The sequence below is a fragment of the Brassica napus genome, unplaced genomic scaffold, assembly GCF_020379485.1.
Source record: "Brassica napus cultivar Da-Ae unplaced genomic scaffold, Da-Ae ScsIHWf_237;HRSCAF=404, whole genome shotgun sequence".
Classification (NCBI taxonomy): domain Eukaryota; kingdom Viridiplantae; phylum Streptophyta; class Magnoliopsida; order Brassicales; family Brassicaceae; genus Brassica; species Brassica napus.
Genome location: NW_026015731.1, coordinates 40,001 through 63,878, shown reverse-complemented (window position 1 = coordinate 63,878; position 23,878 = coordinate 40,001). Strand labels below are relative to the sequence as shown.

The window sequence follows — 23,878 nt, the reverse complement described above, 5'->3', positions numbered from 1 at the left end:
ATTATATTAATGTTTAATTGGATATAGATCTAGAATAAGGAATCTGAAGAATGACATAAAAGTTGATTATGATGATGAGAAAAGCTGATAAGCGATGCTGGGGTTGGCCCATCAATGCCTCAAGGGATTTCTTCACATGATCACAAGCTGGACCCACATGATCTACCATGTGGAGCCCCCAACTTGTTATTCTCTTTACCTTTCAAATTTTATATATGATGTGTAAAATATTCACACTCCATATATGAGCGTTTCTGCGTTTGTATATATCAGTATCATGTGTTTCATTCTGGTTTAGATGTTACATGCTCATGAACGAACGAGTTTGCGTCTCGTTATCATTTGGTGTGGTTCATAATGTCATAGTAGTGTGGACACTAAAGGACATGTGAAGTTTTCAAAACTAGAAATACGCAAAATAACTTATGATATCGCATACGTGCATCTATCAGGGAGTAACAATAAAAATTTGAAAAATAAAGAATTAGTGGAAAATGATGAGGAAGGCGTTGTAACTTGCAAGTAGCAAATGAGTGAATGAGAAGAAAATTTATCGTATGACCGATGATCTGATGACGGGGCAATGAGAATATGCCAAACTTGATTTATTTTGTAGTCACGGGAGATTTAATTTCTCGAGAATGGCCTTATAACTAGACACTAATAACCAATATAATTACTCTATAATTAATGATCATACTTCAACCGATCGATGATGTAAAATCAGAGCTAAGTTATCTACAAATTTCACGTTTTAAAAAGCTATAAATTGCGATGTGTTTGTATACATACATGCTTATGTCACCTGTGAATGGACAAGTAGTGCAACATGTTCTCTGCGAAGTACGAAACGAACATAAACTGAACTAACTAATACATGATTTTTTAAAACTAGTTCACAAGAGATGTTGCTCTACTCTGGGATTAGCTAAGGATTCGGTTCGGGATCGGTAATTAAAAGAATAGCTGAGATTGGGATTGTATATTGATCAGCGGCAATCACGAAGTGACTAAAGGATTCGCAAGTGGGATATTACAAATGAGGCAGTTTATTTCAGTTAGAAGCGCCGCAAAACATAAAGATCTGAAACCAGTTTCTATTGGTTAACCCAATATTCGTTTCCCCATGCACCCAATGATGTCCTGCCACGTGGAACATTCCAAACCGACAACACTTGGGGAAGGATGGAATACTTTAGGAGACCTCTTAGATGAAGAAATACATTTTTGCATTATGCCGATTTTAATTGTGACATATGTTTTTGTATAGTTTTATACAGAAACCATGTATTTGAAAGTTAACAAGTATCCCAGAACCACGTAGCATGGAAAATATGTTCAAAATCCACAAAAATTATAATGAATGAATCATTTATTTAAATTTTCATTCGCAGTTTAATTTCTTTATGTAATGTATGGACCGGTCTACTGTGAATAAATAACAAAAGCTTTCTTAGTAATATTTAAACCTATCTATCAAACTTGAAGATAACGATGGTGAGAATCAGAATCTGTGTAAGAGAAAACAAAAAGAGATCAAGAAAAAGATGGGACCAATTGGGTATTTTCTTTATAATTTTATATTGTTATTTCATTCCAAAGGTGACATCCTCTCCCTTTGATTATTTAGTTTTCAGCCATTTTATAAGAAAATCTGTCTTTCTCCTCTTTATTTATAAACCTACACCGTTCAAGCCCTCATAACACAAAACATTTGTTTTCTCTCTCTTTCTTCTTTCTCTTGAGTCTTTCGTATTATTTCTCTCCACCTCTCTAGTATCTCTTACTCAGTTATACCTTTCCTATATACGTATAATACGATCGGTCTTTTGTTCCCTAACAAGACCGTTCGTTAAGTCTTGTCGCACACTACATAAACCGATATTGAATCCAGGTTTCAATATCGTCGAAGAGTTTATACATGGCTCCGGTCTCGTTGCCTCCTGGTTTTAGGTTCCATCCAACGGACGAGGAACTAATCACATACTATCTCAAAAGAAAGATCAACGGTCGAGAGATAGAGCTGGAAATTATCCCTGAAGTAGACCTCTACAAGTGCGAACCATGGGACTTGCCAGGTAATAAATTATTAGAACATTAGTGACTAATCACAAATCAATCTATCAGTATATGATTTGGTACAAGATCCTTTTCTAGCTGACTAGCTTAAGAGCTTAATAGGGTTTAACGTAGATTTATGACATAGAGTGAAGAAAAGAATAAGAATATCACGATGACAAGAAAACCCATAATATATACGTTAACCTTGATCAAAGCATATACATCTATAATCTATTTACATCTCGTTGTAAATATGCTATTTATAAAAGTTGATGCTAAACTAACATCAATTTCAAACTAAGATCTAGTGCACTTGGCAATTCCTTTTGCAACTAATAGAGTAACAGGTGTTCCATCGGAGTTTTTGTTCGTTTATTTTTCAGGTAGAAGAATAGTCATGAGTGTTGTTTCAAAAAAAAAAAAAAAAATAGTGAGTGAAATGAAATGAAATGAATTTTACTATATACATATATAGGTTCTGGTTTTAGTTTCCATCCCGATTCATATCCGATTCTACACATCTTCAAACTTATCCCAGGGGTTGTTAATAACAAAACTACAGATGACATCATTGATTTTAATTTTATCATTTTAAGATCAGTTTGGATTGAATCTGCCGGTTTGGCTTATCTAAAAATATACTAAGCTTAGATGCAAACAAATAAATGTTAGCAATTAATATATTATATATATAATGTATTACAGTAGTATAGACTAGACCAGACGCAACCGAATTGTTGGACTCCTTTTGGTCAAAAAAGAAACTCTCATGGACCACCAAGCCTTTTATGAGTTTGCCTTTATTTGTGTGTGTACTTTAGGGTTTGTATCTTTGGAAACTGTAAATCTTTAATTTCAGATGGATTATCCAAACTTGTATAACATATATAATCATTGTTGTCGTCAGAAACTAATCACCGATAAAAATTGGCAGGGAAGTCGTTGCTTCCGAGCAAAGACCAAGAATGGTACTTCTTCAGTCCACGGGACAGAAAGTACCCCAATGGTTCAAGAACAAACCGAGCAACAAAAGGCGGTTACTGGAAAGCCACCGGCAAAGACCGGCGGGTGAGTCTGAGAGATCGAGCCATAGGAACCAAGAAAACCCTAGTTTATTATCGTGGACGCGCCCCACACGGTATTAGAACTGGTTGGGTCATGCATGAATATCGCCTCGATGAAACCGAATGCGAACCTACTGCGTTCGGCATGCAGGTTGACTAGCTAACCCAACCAATCAGTTAACTTGCTCTTAAAGTATATATATTTGTACTTTATTATTATTTATTAGACAAGACCGTTTGAAACTAAACTTTAGTTGATGATGTTAATAATTTCAGGATGCATATGCACTTTGCCGCGTTTTCAAGAAGATAATAATCGAAGGGAAACCAAGAGATCAACATCAGCAGCATCATCAGCCTTACGCCCACACGAGTTCGAATATAAGTCGTAGCTCAAGTTTTGACGTTGGTTCGGATCTTGAAATAAGTTCAAATACACATCAAGTTCTACCTTACAATAACGTTACGGAGACCCAACCGATATTTGGAAACGCATTCGGTGATCATGATGACCGGTCGCAATACTTGTCACAAAACATGACTCCAAGCTTTTCAAATTACGAATCTCCTTATGGACCATACCTCAATCAATCTAAGGTAACCTTAGTCAGTGCCGGCTCTAGGGTAGTGTCAGGATCCCACATTTTTTATCAGATTTTCTTTACTAGCTCTAACTTTTTAAGTTTTTGTATAGCAAGGGTCCAATTTTAAAATTGGTTATTGTCTAAAAACGAAAACAAAATAATATGGCACAAGGCCCTACTTTTTGAGTCGGGCTTGGCCTTAGTTAATACTCTCTCTATTTTATAATAGTTGATGTTTTAGAAAATGTTTGTTGTTTCAAAATAGATGAAATTTTGATATATTTATATTATTTTAAATTTTACTGAAAACTGTGTAACTAATTAGTTGTTTTAGAAGATGTTTGTTGTTTCAAAATAGATAAAGTTTTGATATATTTATATTATTTTTAATTTTATTGAAAATTGTGTAACCAATTATATTTTGCAGTCATTTTTTTAATTGGTTGAATGATTTTTAAATTATATTTGTTAATGATTTTTTGGAGTATAATTCTAAAGCTTATATGGAATGATCAGCTCCTTATCTTAACATGTTGTGTATAATAGGTGTATACAGAAACTGAACGTGGAATGTTGCAGCATCAAATGTCATTGCCACCGTTGCAAGTAGAAAACACGCCGGTTCAGACCAGCATTTTCTCCAATGGAATGAATCAAAACAGCGGTCAATGTGGTTTCGATGACTTTGCTTTCGTTGCAAGTAACCGCAACCAGCTATATAACAGCAACGTTGATGATCATTTAATACACATTGGAAATCTCGAAGAACAATTGCACAGTGCTGGACACTCGACATGGATGAACATGTCTAACGGGTCTTTAAATCAGGTAATTAACATCATATCTCATAGCCAGTAATGTAAATTAGTCATTTATATTATATGCTCTAAAGTCTAAACCTTAGCATGGACGTCCGCTTTAATATATGTATTCCTAGCAGAGTTTCGCAGAAGACGTAGAGGTTTTGCCAAGCTTTGAGGAGAATGATCAAGATATTGAATATTTTGGTGGGTATGATATAAGAACTCTAAGTACAGAAACGAGACCATGTATAAATGTGTGAGTAATTCTAATATTTATTTTACTACTACAGGCAGATCTGGGACCAGTACACTCAACAACATAGAGATTGATGAGTTTTTCTCGTTTGAGGACCGAGTAGAAGACACTGACAAGTCAAACATAACTCTAAACTCTTCAGGATCCGGAATGATCGAAGAAGAGACTAGAGTAGACCATAAAATGCTCATTTGCACACGTCAAACAACTCAAGTTTTATATCATCGAGTCGTACCGTCGCAGATTTTGAAAGTTCACATTAATCTTGTCGGAGGAAATGAAGAGAGAAGATTGTTTACGGAAGAAGAAGGCAAGGATTCCTGGTTCCAGAAGGCTGAAAATGTTGCCAAGATGAAATTGAATCAGATTGGTTTAGCTGCAAAACATTATTACAAGTGTCTTACAATTATTTTCTGATTTTATTAATTTTGTTTATCCAATACTATCTAAAAAGAAGAGACTGTACTATATATTGAAATGTTGATTGATTTTCATTGTCATAAGTAAAATATTATTGGGGGAGAGAAAAACTATCATGCCTAATCCATTATGTTGTTTGTGGAATTCTCATAATCTAGCTGTATATGTATACTTTGTTTTCCAAGAACTTATAAAAAGTAAAAACATAAAAAGAAAGCAACTAAAAAACAGAAAAAGGAAGGTCTGAAAAAAAAAACATTTAAAAGTATTTGCCTCTCTGTCCGTAAAACTTTACAAAGTATGAGGACCAAAGAGAAATTTACTTAAAGTACGAGTCACGTAAATAACACGCGCGTTAGGGTTTTACGGCATCAGCCACATCTCATTGGCAGTATAAATAACCTTTGACTAAAACCTCAAGCTCTCACAAAAACCAGCCGTCGACTTCTCATACCCTTGAACCTTGCTTAGATCTGCTTCTCTGATCTCTAGTTTTTTAGTGTTTCTTGCTCGCGTCACTTTAACTGATTACCACCGTTCTTGTTCATGTTCGTTGTGTATGAGTTGACGCAATAGTAGGTTCCTATTTCTTCTATTTGTTTTGATATTAAATGTAAATACCTCTGTGTATTATCAATCATCACGAGTTCGCAGTCTAGGGAAAATCTTGTCTGAAACTTATTTTATCTAGTAGACAGCCTAAGATCTGGAATGTCTTGTCTGAAAGTAGATTTTTGTTGTTGTTAGGTTTGTTGATGAAAGATTAAAAGGGAGAATATGGAGGTGATGACAATTTCCCCAGATGATCGAATCTGATTATACTGAGCGAATAGAATTTTCCTCTCATCAGAGGAAAGTCAAGCCAATTAGTCTGATCCTTCTCCTTTTTATTTTTTATTTGAATTACATTAGATTTATTGATTTGTTTGTTAGTATTCTTAAGTTGGTTTCCTTAGATCTTAATATACAATTTTAAACATGGAGAATTGGAGGTGATGACAATTTCCCCAGATGATCGAATCTGATTATACTGAGCGATTTATATTTCCTCCCATCAGAGGAAGTCAAGCCTATTTTCTGATCCTTCTCCTTTTTTTTACATACAGTTGATTTATTTGTTTTTGTTTGATAAACTTTTATTTATTATTTACTAATGGAGATATGGAGGTGATGACAATTTCCCCAAATGATCGAATCTGATTATACTAAGCGATTATTATTTGCTCTCATCAGAGGAAATCAAGCCAATGTTCTGATCCATTCTCCTTAATTTTTTTATAGTTTTGTTTTTTACTAATATGTGATATTTATCGTCGTAGGCTTGTTGGAGCTTATGTTGAGCTGAAAAATTTCTAGGATGTGCTAGATAAATCAAAAACATATGGTATTGGTCCGCTATTGTTAAAGGAGATATGGAGGTGATGACAATTTCCCCAAATGATCGAATCTGATTATGCTAAGCGATTATTATTTGCTCTCATCAGAGGAAATCAAGCCAATGTTCTGATCCATTCTCCTTACTTTTTAATAAAAAAAATGTGATTTATAAACCAATGTAGTCTGTCTGTTTTTTTAGTCCTGTAAGTTTTTTTGTTTCTGTTCTGGATGTTGGTAGTATTTACATATTGATTCGACTGGTTTAGATCTCGATGAGGTTGTTTCTTGAGGAAGCTGGGTGACCGTAATTTTTGTAACCTGAATCGAATTAACTAGTTTTGAGCATAAGAAAATATCCTCGGTCTCTACCTAGCTATTCTCAAATTCAGTATGTCTAAACCTGTAAAACTATATGTGCTGATTAACATCATAAATGGTGCGGTGTGAGTTTAGCGGGAAGGGACGTAATTTTTTTATCTAGCTTTGCTCGATTTACACAAGACATGGTACGCCCGTGGGATGAACTTACAAGTATATGAGTTGCTGCTTTATATTGATGTATATGCATTTGATTAAATGTAAACATCCCTTACTTATTAATCAAGAAGCATTTTTAAAAAATAATCTTCCTTTGGTAAATTAATAACAACTTTGTCATTATAGCCTATGTGGCAACCTCACAACTCTTCTCAGCCAACTAATCTAATAGTCCTTAAATTAGTAGAATATTTACCAGTATTGTCATTGGTACCTATTATACATATATTAAGACATATATTGAATAATAAATAGATTAAAGATATTTGTCATACGATTTTACCTGGTTCGTAATACAATAACTGGTCGACATTGTCAATTGTTTTAACCGGTTTTATCAATCAAATTTATGTACAATTTAAATCGTTGGCTGAAAAAAATCGTGACTTCTTCATCTTCGCATACGAAATAAACACGACCGTATTAGTATGTATATTTCACGACCGTATTAGTATGTTTTGTAAGTACCTTTTGTCCTTCTGTTCATTCTGTTCATGACAAGTATGGCATTATTAGAGACAAACTGATATTTTGGTACATGAACCTATAAAATTATTATCACGTATTATCCTGGAATAAATTCAAGCTTGACTATGTCTATTAGACTTAAAACAATGGTTCCTGTTGTTTTAAAACCTATTGTCATGAACAAATATACGGTCCACAACAAACACATTTGTTTCGAATCAAAATATCAATGGTTATAAAAACTAACATTCCATTGTCCAAGCATGTTACCATTAATTCTACAAGTCTAAACTGAATTTACAGGTTCTCGAACAAACTAACATTTTGTTCATGACATTTTCTTACTTTACTATTTATAACCTCAGACAACATACTTATTTGTTTTGGAAAAAAACTTGTGAAAAAGGTAAATCTGCTCGATTTGCTCCAACTATGCGGGTGATTGGTAGTTGATGTAGGTGCTGTCCACAGCCCTATTTATTTTTAAAGCATCAAATTCAGAGCAATCAATCTTTAAATTTTTTTTGAAACCACAGCTTTTGAAATAACCTACAGCTGTACAAGTGCTCTGCAGAGCCAAATATCCAAAGCAATTTTTTTGTGCTTTCCATAAAATTCTGCAGCAATAAAATCTAAAGCCACAGCAAAAAGTTTACAGATTTTTTTTAAAGCAAAAATTTTAAAGCTACATCCATTACCAATCAGACCCTATATTGCCAAATAATTGCTAATAAATCCGGTTACTTAATGGTATTTATTGTAAACTTTCTGACCAAGCCAAAACACCATATTAGTCAGTGATATTTTGTGTTTCTGGCCAGAATATAGTAGTGGCATCAATTTTAGTGTTGTGATTAAACAAATAAGGTAGATAGGTTAATGCATAGTTATTATTAGTTCCCTATATTCATCCAAGATATTGATTTGTAATATATTTTCGTATTTATTATTAGTTTCCTTTCGACATTCTATATAAACAAGGTTGAAGGATTCATCATTCCCTCCAACACGAAAGATTTCATAAACCATTATACTTTATAGCAGCCATTAATTTAATATAGCATGTTCTATAAAAAAATATAGTATGTTCTATAATTTATATAAAGAACATGCTGGAAAATATGTTATATAAAATGTGTAGTAAATGTAATTATTTTGAAAAAGTTTGTACTACATATTTAGGCTTACAAAAAAAAAGTTGTGTGCCCTGGAATATATACACTGTTTGGAGTTCATGGATTTTATAAAATTGTTTTAAAACTCGAATACCAATTTATGGACGTTTCCTATTAGTTGCTAAGTCATAACGATGGTCCATCAAATAAACTTCAATTAACGATGTAAATTATTTGTAGCTTAACCATTGTAAGTTTCATCAAATAAGCTTTACATAATTAATGCTGGCATCACACTAATGTTTATAATCAACAAATATTATTGTCATCTTAACTCACCCCGTGCTTGGCTCGGGTCTTTACCTAGTGTGTTAGTGTTAGAAAAGCCATCGACCCACCTTAGCTTTTAGATTTGTGCGGGAGAAAATTGAAAAAGACTACGGTTTTTCTAAGTTTCGAGAGGCTGATGCATCTCTCTCTAATTACTCACTTAATAAATAAACATTATTTTATTTATTGTAAGGGAACTATGTTTTTAGTTTTATCACATTTAATTTTTTTTGGTAAAAATGTTAAAATTCATTACAAACTTTTAATTTTTGACTGAAATACATAAAAACACAAGAAGCATAACAACATAAATGAAAACTAAGGTTAGAGGCAAGCCAAGCTACATAGGAACAAACTACAACAACTAATAAGCAGAAGAAACAACAAAGTCCGCAAAATCGAATATGCAGTTATAACGAGAACCGAGTCCGGTAGATATTAGCTTTGCTCGATGAACAATTCTTAAGGATAAGGTTTGCCAAGAACAGCTTGCAAAGACCTCTTAAGTGCACCTTCACGGACAGCTAGCTGCATCCGAGAACATGACCTCCGACACAAACTAGGCCGACCATTATTTAGAGAAGTGCCGGTTGATTGGAAGTTGTTGAGACAGTGATGAATGAAGTACATGCAAAGGAAAAAAAGGACTCATCCTGAAGGGGATAATCAAGTGACTTCTCCCTGACATTGGGATAGATGAGGACCAAGAGAAATCGTCTGTAGCGCCCCTCGTTCATTTTTTTAAAGCCAGGATGTCCTCGTTATAACTTCTATTTCAGTTAACATTTATTTTTAAATCGAAAATGAATGAAATACGATAAAGCCAGGGTAAGTGTCGATAATTACAAAGAAAACCAGGGTCAAACCCACCCATCTAATAACCCGTCGGATCTAAGTGGATAAACCGAAAAAACCAACCAAACCCTAAAATCAAATGCGATTTCTAATCGCTCCTCCCTCCCTCCTTTAATCGCTCATCCTCTCATGAGCCTCACTTCTCTCATCTCTCTCGCGAAACTAAAAGAAGAGGCTAAGGCGATTCCTCCTCCTTCGGCTCTCCCGCAACTCAGCTCCACCTCCACTCCTCTCTCCCGCAGCTTCTCTACCGCCGCCGCCGTTGTCTGCGTAGACCAATCACCTGACGTCAAACATTTCGTATCCGTAAGTTGTGGTCTCCGTCTTGAGCTTTCTTTTGGAAGTATGTTTTAATGGATTTGCAATTGAAATACATTGGTATATAATGCATTCCAATGGTGGAATGAGAATGTATATGCAGTAGAATTGGAGAATGTACATGCAACTTCTCATTGGACCTAGATCGATCTTGTTCATGATAATTGTAGTATAACTGTATAATTCGGAACAACGGATAGAACTGTTGATAACTTTGGATAACTGTTGTCAGTTTCTTGTGTTTGTTCTTTTTTTGGCAGGATACAATGAGCAATCACGTCAGTGATATACCTGGTAGTCCGGAAGAGAGCTACAAAATGATGTATAGCTATTTGTACATGTTAGAGCAAGTGAATCCGGAAACAAAAACCTGTGTGAAATTGGATGATGCAAGTAAATTCAAGTACCTCTTCATAGCTTTGGGAGCTTGCATTGAAGGGTTTGCATTTATGAGGAAATTGATGGCTGTGGATGCGACATGGCTGAAGAATAGATATGGTGGTGTTATAGTTTTCGCGAAAGCTCAAGATCCTAATGGTCATAGTTATCCACTTGCGTTTGCAGTACTAGATGGTGAGAATCTTGCTAGTTTGACTTGGTTTTTCGAGATGCTTAAAAGTGTTATACGAGACTCGTCTGAACTGGTTTTCATGAGTGAAAAAAATCAGAGCTTGATCTTCGCTAAAGGAAACGTGTTTCCGCAGGCTCACCATGGGCATTGTTTATGGCATTTGAAGGAAAAAAGTGAAATGACATGCTTGTAACGTCAACAAGAATATAGTCGGGCATAGATTTATGGAGTTGGGCATATATTACACGGTGGGTGACTTCAACTCTGCTTACGACTCATTTAAGAAAAGATATTCTGCTGTGTACAAGTATGTGGTGGAACATACTGAAAAGGACAAATGGGCAAGGTCTTTTTTCCCACGTGACATGTACAACTTCGATACAAGCAGCAGTGTGGAATCAATGAAGAGCGTGTTTAAAGAGGCAACGAGGTGGGCCTTAATACCAATGTTGGATTGTATCGTCAGGAAATTTTCTGATTGGTTCACTCAATGGAAGGATGCTGTTTGTAGATTAATCGATACAAGACTGGTGCCTGTGGTTGAGAACTACTTGCACAATCTATGGGTTGTTGCACAACAGCTATCTGTACGGGAGCTTAATAGTTATGAGCTTAAGTACGAGATCACTGACATTGCAAGAAATATGTTTTGGGCGAGCTTGGTTGGAAAATATTGTACTTGCAAGGTGTGGGATTATGAAAAGTTTCCTTGTCTGCACGGAATGGCAGCTTACATCTATTTCACTACAAACGTTGATGGCAGCCGCCTTAATATCCATGAGCTGTGCTCAAAATACTACTGGACGGAACTGTGGGCTTTGGCGTATGACATGACACTTTATGTTGTGCCCGACATGTCTTCTTGGAATGTACCAGGTCATATCAAGGAGGTGAAGATCATACCTCCGGATCGTATCACGAGGAAGGGAAGGAAAAGAGTTAAAACTACTTAAAACTTGGATGAATTTGGAGTAATGCGTTTAGCTACTTTATTGTGTTGTATGCTTCGGAAAACTGCGTAAAACTTGGAATCTACTTTAAGTTTAAGTGTTTTGTTCCAAAACCTATGTATGATATGTTATGTTTTACGTGTTTTGTTCCAGAACCTATGTATGATATGATATGTTTTAAGTGTTTTGGTAGCTATGTATGATATGTTTAAGTGTTTTGGATCGTTTTGAAACATTTCCATATGGTATTACTACGGAAAACTGTGGTATTACTACGGAAAACTAGTAGTCTTAACACAACATCACATTAATTAGTCTTAACACAACATCACATTAATTCTAGAAGTCTTAACACAATTCCGCAACTCTTAATACAACATCACATCCAAACAAAACAACATAAGGCTTATTGCAGAAACAAAAGACAAACATCCAAACAACATAAGGCTTAATGCATAAACAAAAGACACACATCCAAACAACATACGGCTTCTCATTTACGGGTAAAAAGCTCCTTAAGCTGAGCAATCTCTGCAGCCATTTCGTCCACCTCCTACCTGAAGGAGCGAACCTCTTCCTGAACTCCGAGAACCCATGGTTGACGGAAGTGGAGCCCATCATTCTGCAAGTTTCACATAGTTGCACTCAGTTTGACATATTGCAGTAAGTTAAGCAAGTAGAGAAAATGTAAATTACCTTGTACGCGTTGCAAGTGAAGTACCTTCGGCCTGGTAGAAAATCCTTATCTGTTGGATTAGTAAAAAACTTGTCGACGATTCGTCCCTCAGATGGGCACGAAGATGGATTCCCGTGCTCAGCATCTCAAATAAACTGAAGCATGTCGCAGTGTTTCTTCATCTTCATCATCTCTTTCCTTTCCTGTTTCTCAACCCATGGATCAATTTCCTGTTCGGAATTGAGAGAAATTGAGGAATTTGCGAGAGATAGATGAGAGAGAAAGGTAATAGAGAGATGAGAAATGTGTGATGAATGAGAGGGAGAGAGACGAGATGATAGAATAGAGAGTAAAGATGAGAGAGAGAGGGAGACAAGAGAGAGGACTTGACAGTGGTAAGTGGGAAATGAGAATCTATTTTTTCCCCTCGAAAATCCCGCCTTGACTCATGAAATTTTAGAAAGTCCGCCAAAATTTTGAATTATTTTTAAATACCCGCCTAATATATACAATTAGTTCTCCCCAGGATAGTAGTTGTACAAAATATCAAAATAGTTGTACTTTCGGTGATTTTCAATTATTTTAGTATTATATGTAATTATATTCTACTTCTTTAGTTGTACAATAAAATATAAGATTCCAAAATATGATTATTGGTGATTTACGTAATAAAAGTGTCTATACAAGTTTTAAAGCGAAATGATTAGTAATTACATATTTAACAAAATGACTATGAAAGTGTATGTAGTGTGATGGGTTGTTCTTTTGATTGTAGAGTATAACATTTTTTTTGTTGAATATAACATTTTTTCGACTACTAAAGATTATATTTCTTATTCTGACTTCCAATTTCGAACATTTTGATTTCCAAATTCAAATTCAGAAAGTCATACTAGTAATACACAAACAAAAAAACAGTTCTCCATAGTTGCACAAATAAAACAGTCAAATTCAAAGTCAAAATCATACTATATACAAATGAATTTAGTTTTTTTCCTTTTCTCTATTTTTGTTCATACCACCGATAATTATTGATAACTCACAAATTTTCAATTTAATCTTTTGATACTTAGAACTAGTATATGTTTCTATTTTAATTTTTTTTGATTCTTAGAACTAGTATCTATATCTATCTTTAAATTTTTTTGATTCTTGAAACTACTATTTGTATCTATCTTTAATTTTTTTTATTCTTTGAACTAGTTTGTAACTATAATCTCAGTTATACTATTGTAACTATAACCTTAGAACTAATATTGTTTGGTCCAAGCAAATTGTTTGGTCCAAGCAAATTTATATGGTATTTCAAATTCAAAAGTCTGCAAAAAAAATTTATATGGTACTAAAATACAGATAAAGCAAAGTCAAATTCAAACATTTCGATTTTCAAAGTCAACTTCAGAAAGTCATACTAGTATTACACAAACAAAAACACAGCTCACCATATTTGTACAAAGTTTTTCAATAAACAGAGTAAAAATTTTCAATAAAAACAAGAGGTTCCATCGCCCTGGATAATCATCATGCAATAGAGATGCAACTAGTTTTGGTGTGCCTTTGAGTAGTTGTGGTGTGCCTTTGAGTTGGCATCAACATTTTCATCCACATTTACTTTTTCATCACTTTTTTCCAACATCTCCTCAATCGCCACAATCTTCTACTCGTGTTGTTTATCAACTTGATTGTTGCCACCATATCAAGTTATGGCTTTGTCTCCGATTTCATCATCATTCGAATGGCATACCTCATAGTTCGTACCTACAAAATTTTGTTTCCCCGCTCTTAAACTTCGTTTGCCCGCTCTTGAAAGTTGCTCTGAGAGTTCTGACCTTTTGTTGCCTCCACCAACAAAATGCACCTACGGTTGTCTTTATCAAGAGACAAAAGATAACCACAAAGATCCTCATCATCACAAATGACGAATTTCTCGCCACTCCCAACTAGCAGTGGAATGTAACTCAATTTCAACTTCACATTACATTCATCAAGCCCGACCTTTTTGCATATGCGTGCTTCTACCATTGAAAGATTTATCTCCTCCACAACATGCTTCAACACTAAACAATACATTCCACCTTCGCATCTGAAGTGTATGATGTTGTGGCTCATTGTAGCATGCCAAAAGCATACAATACCATCCATTATACATTCGAAGTTATACCAGTTTTACTAGTTCTACAACAGTCATCAGTAATACTAGTTTTTCTAGTTCTACTGTCGTACACGTTTTGATTTTGAATCTACATTCAGCGCACTAGAATCGAACAATGCAACCATTCTCCTACTCAATTCAACTCATAATAGACTCGGATACCAAGATGCAACATCTAAATCCATTCCAATCTGGTTTCTCAGCTCATTTAAGAGCTTTGGAACCCTAAAACCTACATGTTCTATGGTGGAGGGAGGTTACACCAGCGATGGACAAGGGATATGATTGGCTTTTACACAGCAGCTGAAGACGACGAAGGACTGAGCCGGAGTGAGGCCAGAGTAGCAATCGAGCCGTACGGTCCGGTTCCATTTTCCCAAACGCAATCCCCTCGAACCGCAATCGTTGAAACCTCACCGCAATCGAGCTGTACGGTCGGGTTTCATTTTTTTTCAACTTTCATTAAATTGTATTTATTTTATTTTCTTTATCCTGAGGCTAATTTGGTAATTGTAGGTGTTTTAATGAATATGAGGAATATGAAGATTAGTGAAAGATATAAGTGATTTAAATATTTCTTCCAATGGCAATAGAGATGTATCCTCGAGGGCACGCTAACACCGAGAGCAAAAGACAGCCGATGACTCAACTAACTCCAAAAACTCATGTGCGCTCCTTCTTTAAGAACTAGAGAGAAGATCTTTTCCGGAGTCAAATATTTATTTTTTTCCTGGAAATGTGAACATGTTTTGCTGAATAGAGATGCAAACACTAGTAAAATCAACAACCATAAAACTAAGGTTGAGTAACAATAATCGTCCTAAATTAATCGAAGAATAATGAAAATCTAATTAACTAGAAGTTTAGAACCATGTTACTGTTGTGAATGAAGAGGGGAACTTGTGTGTATTATTAGGTCGACCAACTGGTCTTTATATACATATGGTAATGACGGTCTAAGTACTGGATCGACATGAGATCGTACTTATCCTTAACTAGATAATGACTAGCAATACGTAAGATAAACACCAACTATAATGTAGATAAACACAAGAGTAGATAGGCGCCAGTATGATCCTGCGGATGGGCTTGGCCCGTCTTGCTACACGGGCTGATAAATGGGTCGATCACTAAATGGTTTATAACACTCCCCCTTGATCGACACATCCGGTCAAGGTTCATTCATGCTTTGGATGTTGCCTCATTAAAACCTCTCTTGACAAACCCAAAACCCAATGTGGTAAAAGGGAAAACAAGACAGGAAAAAGAGTACAACACATGAACTCCCCCTGATGAATGCATCACTGTAGTAGACGCATTCCCATCTGGTATCCGAGTCTTCTTGAACGTTGAAGTTGCCTATGACTTGGTGAAGATGATCAGCTGGATTCTCCTTGAATGAACTTGTAAGTCTTGGACGTTGGTATGTCTTTTGGAACTCCATTAAGATGTGGTCAGGATGTACATCTTTGCTGCTGATCACTCCATGTCTTGGTTGAACTGATGATGCTTCAAACGGTGCTCGGATGGACTTTATAATCTGCAATAAAACTTTACTTGCAGGTCCTTTTTCATGTCCCACGGATTCTCTTTGGTTATATGGCTTTCCAAAATGTGGACATTCAATATATATTGAGTCATAGACCCAGAACACATACGAACAACTTTACTTCATATCTTTCGTTCATTCGGACTTATATCTCTTCGTATGTGCCAATGGCTTTATCCATTGTAACCAATCATTCTTTATTTTCTTTTGTCGATCCATGTTGAGCTATAGACCTTGTCTATATTCGTTCATAATCATGAGTGTCTAAGGTCATACCATCAATAATTATTTGCTGCAATGAAACTCATCACACAATGAATTCGCAGTCATACACTCATGTCCTTTGTACATGGTTATCGATCTTTTCTTGCTTTAGCAATGCTTATAATCATTAAGCCACAACCAGACATCCTTCTGGTCACTATCCTAGTTTATGGTTCTCACTTAGGCGTGCTGACTTAATCAGACACACACACACACATCTATGATTTTTCTACAGACTTTCCATATGTAAAACATAGCCTGTTTAATCAATCGATAACTTGTATCATTGAACCTTTGAACCATTAAACATTTTCTCTCAGTTGGTCTTTATTATGATCACAAAGAATTATAATATTTTCTGTATGGACTGACTGCACTAAGTAAATACTTAGTCTTTCATATTACTTACAGCTGCTGTATATTACAATCCATAAACAACTTAGGAACAAAGCTTGTTCTATGAGAATTTCTTTCTCATATTTCTATGGTACGTTGATACCTTTATCCAGTGATCCATTTGCTGCTTACTACACCATTATTTCTTTAGTAAATATCCAGACAAAATCAAACTTAATTTTCTGTAGTAACATCCACCATATAGGAGCATATCTCTTTATAAATTGTTCCTTGGTCCTTGTGAGTATCCTTGTGTAATCAAGCTATACTTGAACGTTATTTAGAAGGAACATGGACACACTATACCATGTGGTCATGTCCTTTAATCTCACGGAATTTCTTATCTCATAAGATCCATTCACTTGTTTCTTTCTTAGATGGCTTTTCTGTATGTACATGGTTACTACGCCCATCTGTCTTATAATTACTTTGAATTCTTTGAACACCCCACGTCCCTATATAGGTTTTATGAGTACTCTATGTGGGTTCATGATCCTCAGGTTATGTCCTTCAAATCCCAAGTACTACAATCTTTTATGAGCTCTTATGAATGTAAATACATATTTTGGTGTTAACACTCTTTATCTTCAGTTTCATACTGTTCCAGACATGATCTAATTAGATTTTGAGATCTTATTATCCAAGACCTTTATACCTTGCAGTTTGGCGTCCCAAACTACATGGTCTGGTACCTTAGATGTGTGGTTGCGCAACCTTATTTCTCTGTCTGAACTGGTTTCTCTTATGAACTCGGATTTGTACGATTCTGAGCACCTTTCATTACTTTCCGAGGTTCCTTATTATTTGGAACTTATTTGTCTATCTCTAATAGACATTGTAGCAAATTGATTGTGTCTCTTAGACATCAAATTCGTGGTGCTTAAGCTGGTATGACATAGTTATTTTTTTCTTTTCGGGTCAGTGTGTCTGGCATATATTTCTGCTAGCTTTTATATCTTTTGATCATATTCTTTTAGAACGTCTAGATCATAATCTTTGGTCTGAGGATCTTGCCAAGACAACTATGGTTGATACCATTATATTTCTCTTTTACTCTTTACTCTTTATCAGCCTGATAACTTTCTCCTTTCAAAGTTGGATAATCAGATTACTATCTTTTGTAATCTGTGTTCTTGGCCACTTGATTAAATCATCCATGTTTGGCACAAGATACATTATAGTTTCGTGGAGGAAGTCTTATTTATCTAATATATATTCCCAATCCTCATCTGAGGTTCCATCTTAAATGGCACACATATATGTGGTGGAATATTCGTATTTTCTTAAGATGGTTTGTGTAAATGTCTGGTTTATGACCCTTAATCATTCAGAGGTGGGAATGTCTATGCTTACATGTATGACCTGATGTAAATCAATATTCATATACTTAATGTCCTTAAGCTTTAGGCTGGACGTGGGTGATGTACCATTAGTGAGAGCTTTAAAGCTTTCCAGCCGTGTATATTATGGTTGTAAACCATGAAATCTGAATTTATGATATGATCATGGACTGTGGGTTTTAGTCCTCTCTCCCCCTCATGAACATACTCATAATTTCGTAGTGCTTAGGACAGTGGAGCCTTAATTATTTTAGTGATTTTTCCTTTTGTGTACTTATAACACATTGTGAGATTTTATGGGATCATTTTTGTGCCTTAATTAATTTTTCATCATGTTTTGGATCCAGATGACTAATCTGGTCATGCCATAAGTGTTTATTTCGTGGTGAACCATACTGGTTACCATGGCTTTATGCCTCTTTCATACTGATCCTTAGCATAGAATAAATCAGTAGAAAATATGGGTATAAGTATTCATAATGCTTTTAGGCGATTTTTCAAAAATCTGAAAGGAATCGTATTTTCTTTGCTCACTGTTTCAATGTAGAAAACATTGAATTTTTTTTTTATAACTCAATGGATCTGAATAATGTTGTGTATTTTGCCATTGTCAGTACCAATTAATTGATTTCAAGTGATTGTAGGAAGGTAAAGTTGAACCTATACAATCAAGATGAAGTTAAATCTATGCGAGAAATCAATCTATCAGTGAACTGACTCATTAGTCTACACCCAACAATTGATTTTATGTGATTGCAGGATGTAAAGTTAGTTAACCTATACAATCAAGGTAAAGTTAAACCATGCATGAAATCAACTATCAGTGGACTGATTATCCTTTTATTAAGGCTTTATTTGTTATTTAATCAAGAATCATCAAGCAAGACCAAGCAAGATAATATATAAAAACAAAATCGTGAATCATCAAGTAGGTCAAAAGCAAATCACAAAATCATAGACTTAAAATAAAATTATCATGTCGAGATCTTTCTTTTAGTCAATGTATAAGCCGGCCTCACAATCTATATTACTCCACACGGCTTTCTTGGATTCATCCTGATCCAATGCCTCAGGATATCTCATATCACTGTTTTGTTCCTCAATGCATCTTTTCTGAAGTTTCTCAAATCTGTCAATGGTATCTTTAATTTTCTGCTTTCTTTGCTCAGTTGCCAATAGGTATGACAATAGGTCATTATAGGTTGTGAAACCTTTAGTTGTATATGATAGCAACCGATCTTTGGATTGAATGTGGAATATGTTTTATACAGTAGATCATTATCTGTAACCACTTCATCACATAGTTCAAGACTATGGGCGATTTTCATTAGAGCAGAATCGTATTCTTCCACGGATTTAAAATTTTGGAACCTGAGTATCTTCCAATCATTCATGGCCTTTCGCCATAATTCCATTGAGTATATGGATTTTAGTTTTATCCAAAGATCATAAGGATCCTCAATACTTTCGTACTTATTTCTCAGTTCCTCAGTGAGATGATAGCGCATAATTGTTATGGCTCTATGCTTTTCACTTTCAACTTCATCATTTCTTTCAATGATACATTTCCCGAGTCCTCTAGACTTCAGGGCAATTGAAGTGTTCATTTCCCATTCTGGGTAATTATCTCCAGAGATATCTAGGACAGCATAATCCGAAGGCTCAAATCTCGACATCTGAAATCATTAATAAATTCATGATTTAGAATTCTTGCAACCAATTCAAATAATTAGTGCATATGATTTCATAAGTCTATCTATAATACTTTAGGCTACACGGCTCATGTTTTGTGATGCTTAGGCCTTACGGCTTTAATCTCAATCAAGGGCACAAGGCCGCATGTATGAACCAATGCATTATGCCTCACGGCCATTAAGTATGATTGATAACAAAAACACAATGCCACACGATCCATATCAATCAAATAATCTAGCAACCTAACTCTCATTCAATATGTAAATTCTTTAAATCAATCTTTTAGGTTTTAAGTAATGAGAGATTTAAGGTTTCAAGGCCTTTAGGAATATCAATCAAGATTAAGGGTTTCAAGGCCTTAAGGATTTCGAATCTTGAGATTAGATCTATTAATCAATTTATCAATCCTAACATCTCAGATCATCAATCATCAAACAAAGACATTTTAAAACCGATTTAAACTTTAGGGTTTCAGTTTGAGTGATTTAGATTCGAATTTAAACAATCTTATCAATAGCTCTAGGTGATCAAACAATCAAAGTTTAAATCAAAATTTTAAAACCGATTTTCCAAAATTTGGGTTTTTAGGAGATTTCGAAAAACTTTGATCTTTGATCAAGGGGATTTGATTTGAGATTCAAAATCATTAAGACTTTGATTTTAATTGATCAATGGATCAATCTCCAATTATGGTTTAGGGGATCGGACTTATTCGAGCTCCGATTTACTCTTTAGGGTTTGATCTATTTTCCCTATGGCTTTCATCTTTAGAGTTCTGATTTTAGGGTTTCAATCTTTACAAAACAACCATGTTCAATTCATGTTCTCAGAATTAGGATTACCTTGTTTTGCAGATTGCAGATTGTAGAAACGGACCACCAAGATGAACCTCGAACGGACGCGAGCTGGCTGCTTCGGGATCGCGAGCTGAGAGGATGCTATCGGGTTAGGTTTGTTAGGTCGCGATCGCCTTGGTTGTCTCTCGCGAACGGGTTGAGGCTGATCGTCGGATCGGATGAGGCTGAGCAGTGACGGAACGCGAGACAGGATTGAGTTCAAGGGTTCGTCTGAGCTGAGATCGGGATGAAGCTGAGACGGTAATGCTTGCTGGAACGGAATCAAGAACGAATTAGGGTTCTTCCGGATTAGGGTTCCAAAAGACCAAGGCGGCACCGTCTATTGTTTCTGCGAGTGTGGGCGCGTCTGAGATCGGATTGACAAACTGTTTTCGCTGATAGATTCATCTTGTCCAGAGCTTCAATTTGATATGTGGCTCGTCGTCTGGTTCCTCGGGGTTTGAGAGATAGATTGATTTTAAGTTACGCCTGGATTAGGGTTTATGTGTGACGGATTTTAGGTTAGGTTTTGTCTCAGGATTTTGGAGTCTATCGTGCTGATAACGTGTTGTGAATGAAGAGGGGAACTTGTGTGTATTATTAGATCGACCAACTGGTCTTTATATACATATGGTAATGACGGTTTAAGTACTGGATCGACATGAGATCGTACTTATCCGTAACTAGATAATGACTAGCAATACGTAAGATAAACACCAACTATAATGTAGATAAACACAAGAGTAGATAGGCGCCAGTATGATCCTGCGGATGGACTTGGCCCGTCTTGCTACACGGGCTGATGAACGGGTCGATCACTAAATGGTTTATAACAGTTACAAACTTATAATTGTCCTCTTATTATTCTCAAACCGGGCGGACAGGGACATAAGCCAAGTCTCAATTGCGACCTGTTTAAAAAAAACTAAACTCGCCACTTTTTGCTTTTTGTTTCTGTCTTTCTAATTTATCCACTAGGTCAATCTGTTGGTTAATTTTGCGCCTAGTTTGGGCGTAGCCTATATTGTCGAAGATCCTCGATCCAATGGTTCGTATCCGAATTGAAACATTTCAACTGATCCTTGTATGCGTTTCTCTTGATGTACTGGTCGCGGCTCTGATACTTCACTCGCATGGTTGCTCCTACTCAACAGAGCTTCATTCCCAGATGCCGATGGTCAAATATTCCGTGCTTTTAACCCAACTCCCCCGATTGGTCACAAACTCATCAGAACCTTTGGAAATGTTGCTTTTTCCAATAAACGTTGGTTACACTTTATGTTATTTGTGTACCAGTAACTGGTCTTGGATGAGTGCTCTTGGAGTAGTCGGTCTAGCTTAACCCCGTGTGACTTTCGTTCCCAGGAAATCCGTGCAGCGGAAGATCCGAAACTTTCCTTTCTAAATATCTACTAAAAATATTCTTTAAAAACGAAGGTAAGCGCTTGGATGGCTCAAGATCAGCCTCATGAAAACCTTATATTTCTGAGGAAACCTCTTTAACGCTCTTTAATGGCTTTAGCTGGTCGTGACCAAGAAACCACTGGTTTCGCTTGGGCCGGGAATGCCCGACTTATCAATTTATATGTTAAACTATTGGGAGCTCATGTAGCCCATGCCGGATTAATCGTATTCTGGGCCGGAGCAATGAACTTATTTGAAGTGGCTCATTTTGTACCTGAAAAGCCCATGTATGAACAAGGATTGATTTTACTTCCCCACCTAGCCACTTTAGGCTGGGGGTAGGTCCTGGGGGAGAAGTTATAGACACCTTTCCATATTTATACTTGTAGTTTACTTCTTTCTTCAGTTTTGGGCTTTGGCGGTATTTATCATGCACTTCTGGGACCCGAAACTCTTGAAGAATCTTTTCCATTTTTCGGTTATGTATGGAAAGATAGAAATAAAATGACCACCATTTTGGGTATTCACTTAATTTTGTTAGGTGTAGGTGCTTTTCTTCTAGTATTCAAGGCTCTCTATTTTGGGGGCGTATATGATACCTGGGCTCCAGGAGGGGGGGATGTAAGAAAAATTACAAACTTGACTCTTAGCCCAAGTGTTATATTTGGTTATTTACTAAAATCTCCCTTTGGGGGAGAAGGATGGATTGTTAGTGTGGACGATTTGGAAGATATAATTGGAGGGCATGTATGGTTAGGTTCCATTTGTATATTTGGTGGAATCTGGCATATCTTAACCAAACCTTTTGCATGGGCTCGCCGCGCACTTGTATGGTCTGGGGAGGCTTACTTGTCTTATAGTTTAGCTGCTTTATCTGTTTGTGGTTTCATTGCTTGTTGTTTTGTCTGGTTTAATAATACTGCTTACCCTAGTGAGTTTTACGGACCTACAGGGCCAGAAGCTTCTCAAGCTCAAGCATTTACTTTTCTAGTTAGAGACCAACGTCTTGGAGCTAACGTGGGGTCTGCTCAAGGACCTACAGGTTTAGGTAAATACTTAATGCGTTCCCCGACTGGAGAAGTTATTTTTGGAGGAGAAACAATGCGTTTTTGGGATCTGCGTGCTCCCTGGTTAGAACCTTTAAGGGGTCCTAATGGTTTGGACTTAAGTAGGTTGAAAAAAGACATACAACCTTGGCAAGAACGACGTTCTGCAGAATATATGACTCATGCTCCTTTAGGTTCCTTAAATTCTGTAGGGGGCGTAGCTACTGAGATCAATGCAGTCAATTACGTCTCTCCGAGAAGTTGGTTATCTACCTCTCATTTTGTTCTAGGATTCTTCCTATTCGTGGGTCATTTATGGCACGCGGGAAGAGCTCGGGCAGCGGCAGCAGGATTTGAAAAAGGAATTGATCGTGATTTTGAACCTGTTCTTTCTATGACTCCTCTTAACTAAAGTAGTAGTTAAAATAGGAAAGTAAAAATCGGGTCATATTAAAAAGTCTTCTTTCTTTCAATTCAATCTCGTTTTTTCTGGCTCGGCTGGATAGTATAGCCGAGCCATTCTCCTTTTTTATGATGCTAAGAAGTAAAAAAAGCCAATAAAGAAAAAAATCTATTCATCCAACAAAAGGAGAGAGAGGGATTCGAACCCTCGATAGTTATTTTTTATGAACTATACCGGTTTTCAAGACCGGAGCCATCAACCACTCGGCCATCTCTCCAAAAGATAATTTCTATTTTATCTTTTTTTTCGCCAAATAGAACATAGCTCGATGAGTTAATACGATCACTATGTAGAAAAAGATATAGGGTGTGACTTTCTTTATAAGTCTATCAATTGGTCTATATAAAT

At 35.9% G+C, this 23,878-nt stretch overlaps 3 protein-coding genes, 1 long non-coding RNA gene and 5 other non-coding genes across 10 annotated transcripts in view; 6 read left to right on the top strand and 3 right to left on the bottom strand.

Moving 5' to 3' along the window:
• The first annotated feature begins 685 nt into the window (after nt 1–685).
• LOC125600733 (NAC domain-containing protein 86-like) lies at nt 686–6,920 on the top strand. 2 transcript variants are annotated; one of them, XR_007333916.1, is made up of 7 exons: nt 686–2,078; nt 2,996–3,276; nt 3,402–3,722; nt 4,256–4,537; nt 4,650–4,716; nt 4,803–5,763; nt 5,936–6,920. XR_007333916.1 is itself a non-coding variant. In XM_048773325.1 (6 exons), exons 1-6 carry the CDS (start codon nt 1,922–1,924, stop codon nt 5,183–5,185), a joined length of 1,491 nt encoding a protein of 496 aa, XP_048629282.1. In that variant the 5' UTR covers nt 686–1,921; the 3' UTR covers nt 5,186–6,920. The 2 variants fall into 2 exon arrangements, 1 of the variants encoding a protein (XP_048629282.1); XM_048773325.1 differs by having other exon boundaries at nt 4,803–6,920.
• On the top strand, nt 5,966–6,068 carry LOC125600737. The gene has a single exon (XR_007333918.1). It is a non-coding gene; the product is annotated as a small nucleolar RNA Z103 (small nucleolar RNA).
• LOC125600740 lies at nt 6,175–6,274 on the top strand. Its single transcript, XR_007333920.1, has one exon. It is a non-coding gene; the product is annotated as a small nucleolar RNA Z103 (small nucleolar RNA).
• On the top strand, nt 6,350–6,449 carry LOC125600736. The gene has a single exon (XR_007333917.1). It is a non-coding gene; the product is annotated as a small nucleolar RNA Z103 (small nucleolar RNA).
• LOC125600738 lies at nt 6,601–6,700 on the top strand. The gene has a single exon (XR_007333919.1). It is a non-coding gene; the product is annotated as a small nucleolar RNA Z103 (small nucleolar RNA).
• Nucleotides 6,921–10,983: 4,063 nt separating the features above from the next.
• Nucleotides 10,984–11,712, top strand: LOC125600728. Its single transcript, XM_048773321.1, has one exon. The coding sequence runs from the start codon at nt 10,984–10,986 to the stop codon at nt 11,710–11,712; it is 729 nt and encodes a 242-aa protein (XP_048629278.1).
• A 282-nt stretch (nt 11,713–11,994) lies between these two features.
• Nucleotides 11,995–13,367, bottom strand: LOC125600732. The gene is made up of 2 exons (XR_007333915.1): nt 12,406–13,367; nt 11,995–12,331 (listed from the first exon to the last, which is right to left on the bottom strand). It is a non-coding gene; the product is annotated as an uncharacterized LOC125600732 (long non-coding RNA).
• Nucleotides 13,368–22,792: 9,425 nt separating this feature from the next.
• The window catches only part of LOC125600730 (photosystem I P700 chlorophyll a apoprotein A2-like), a 9,371-nt gene continuing 8,285 nt past the window's right edge, over nt 22,793–23,878 (bottom strand). Inside the window, exon 1 of the mRNA XM_048773322.1 lies at nt 22,793–23,878. This exon is cut by the window's right edge and continues 8,285 nt beyond it. The gene's annotated coding sequence lies outside the window, so the exon portion shown is untranslated.
• On the bottom strand, nt 23,655–23,747 carry TRNAS-UGA. Its single transcript has one exon. It is a non-coding gene; the product is annotated as a tRNA-Ser (tRNA).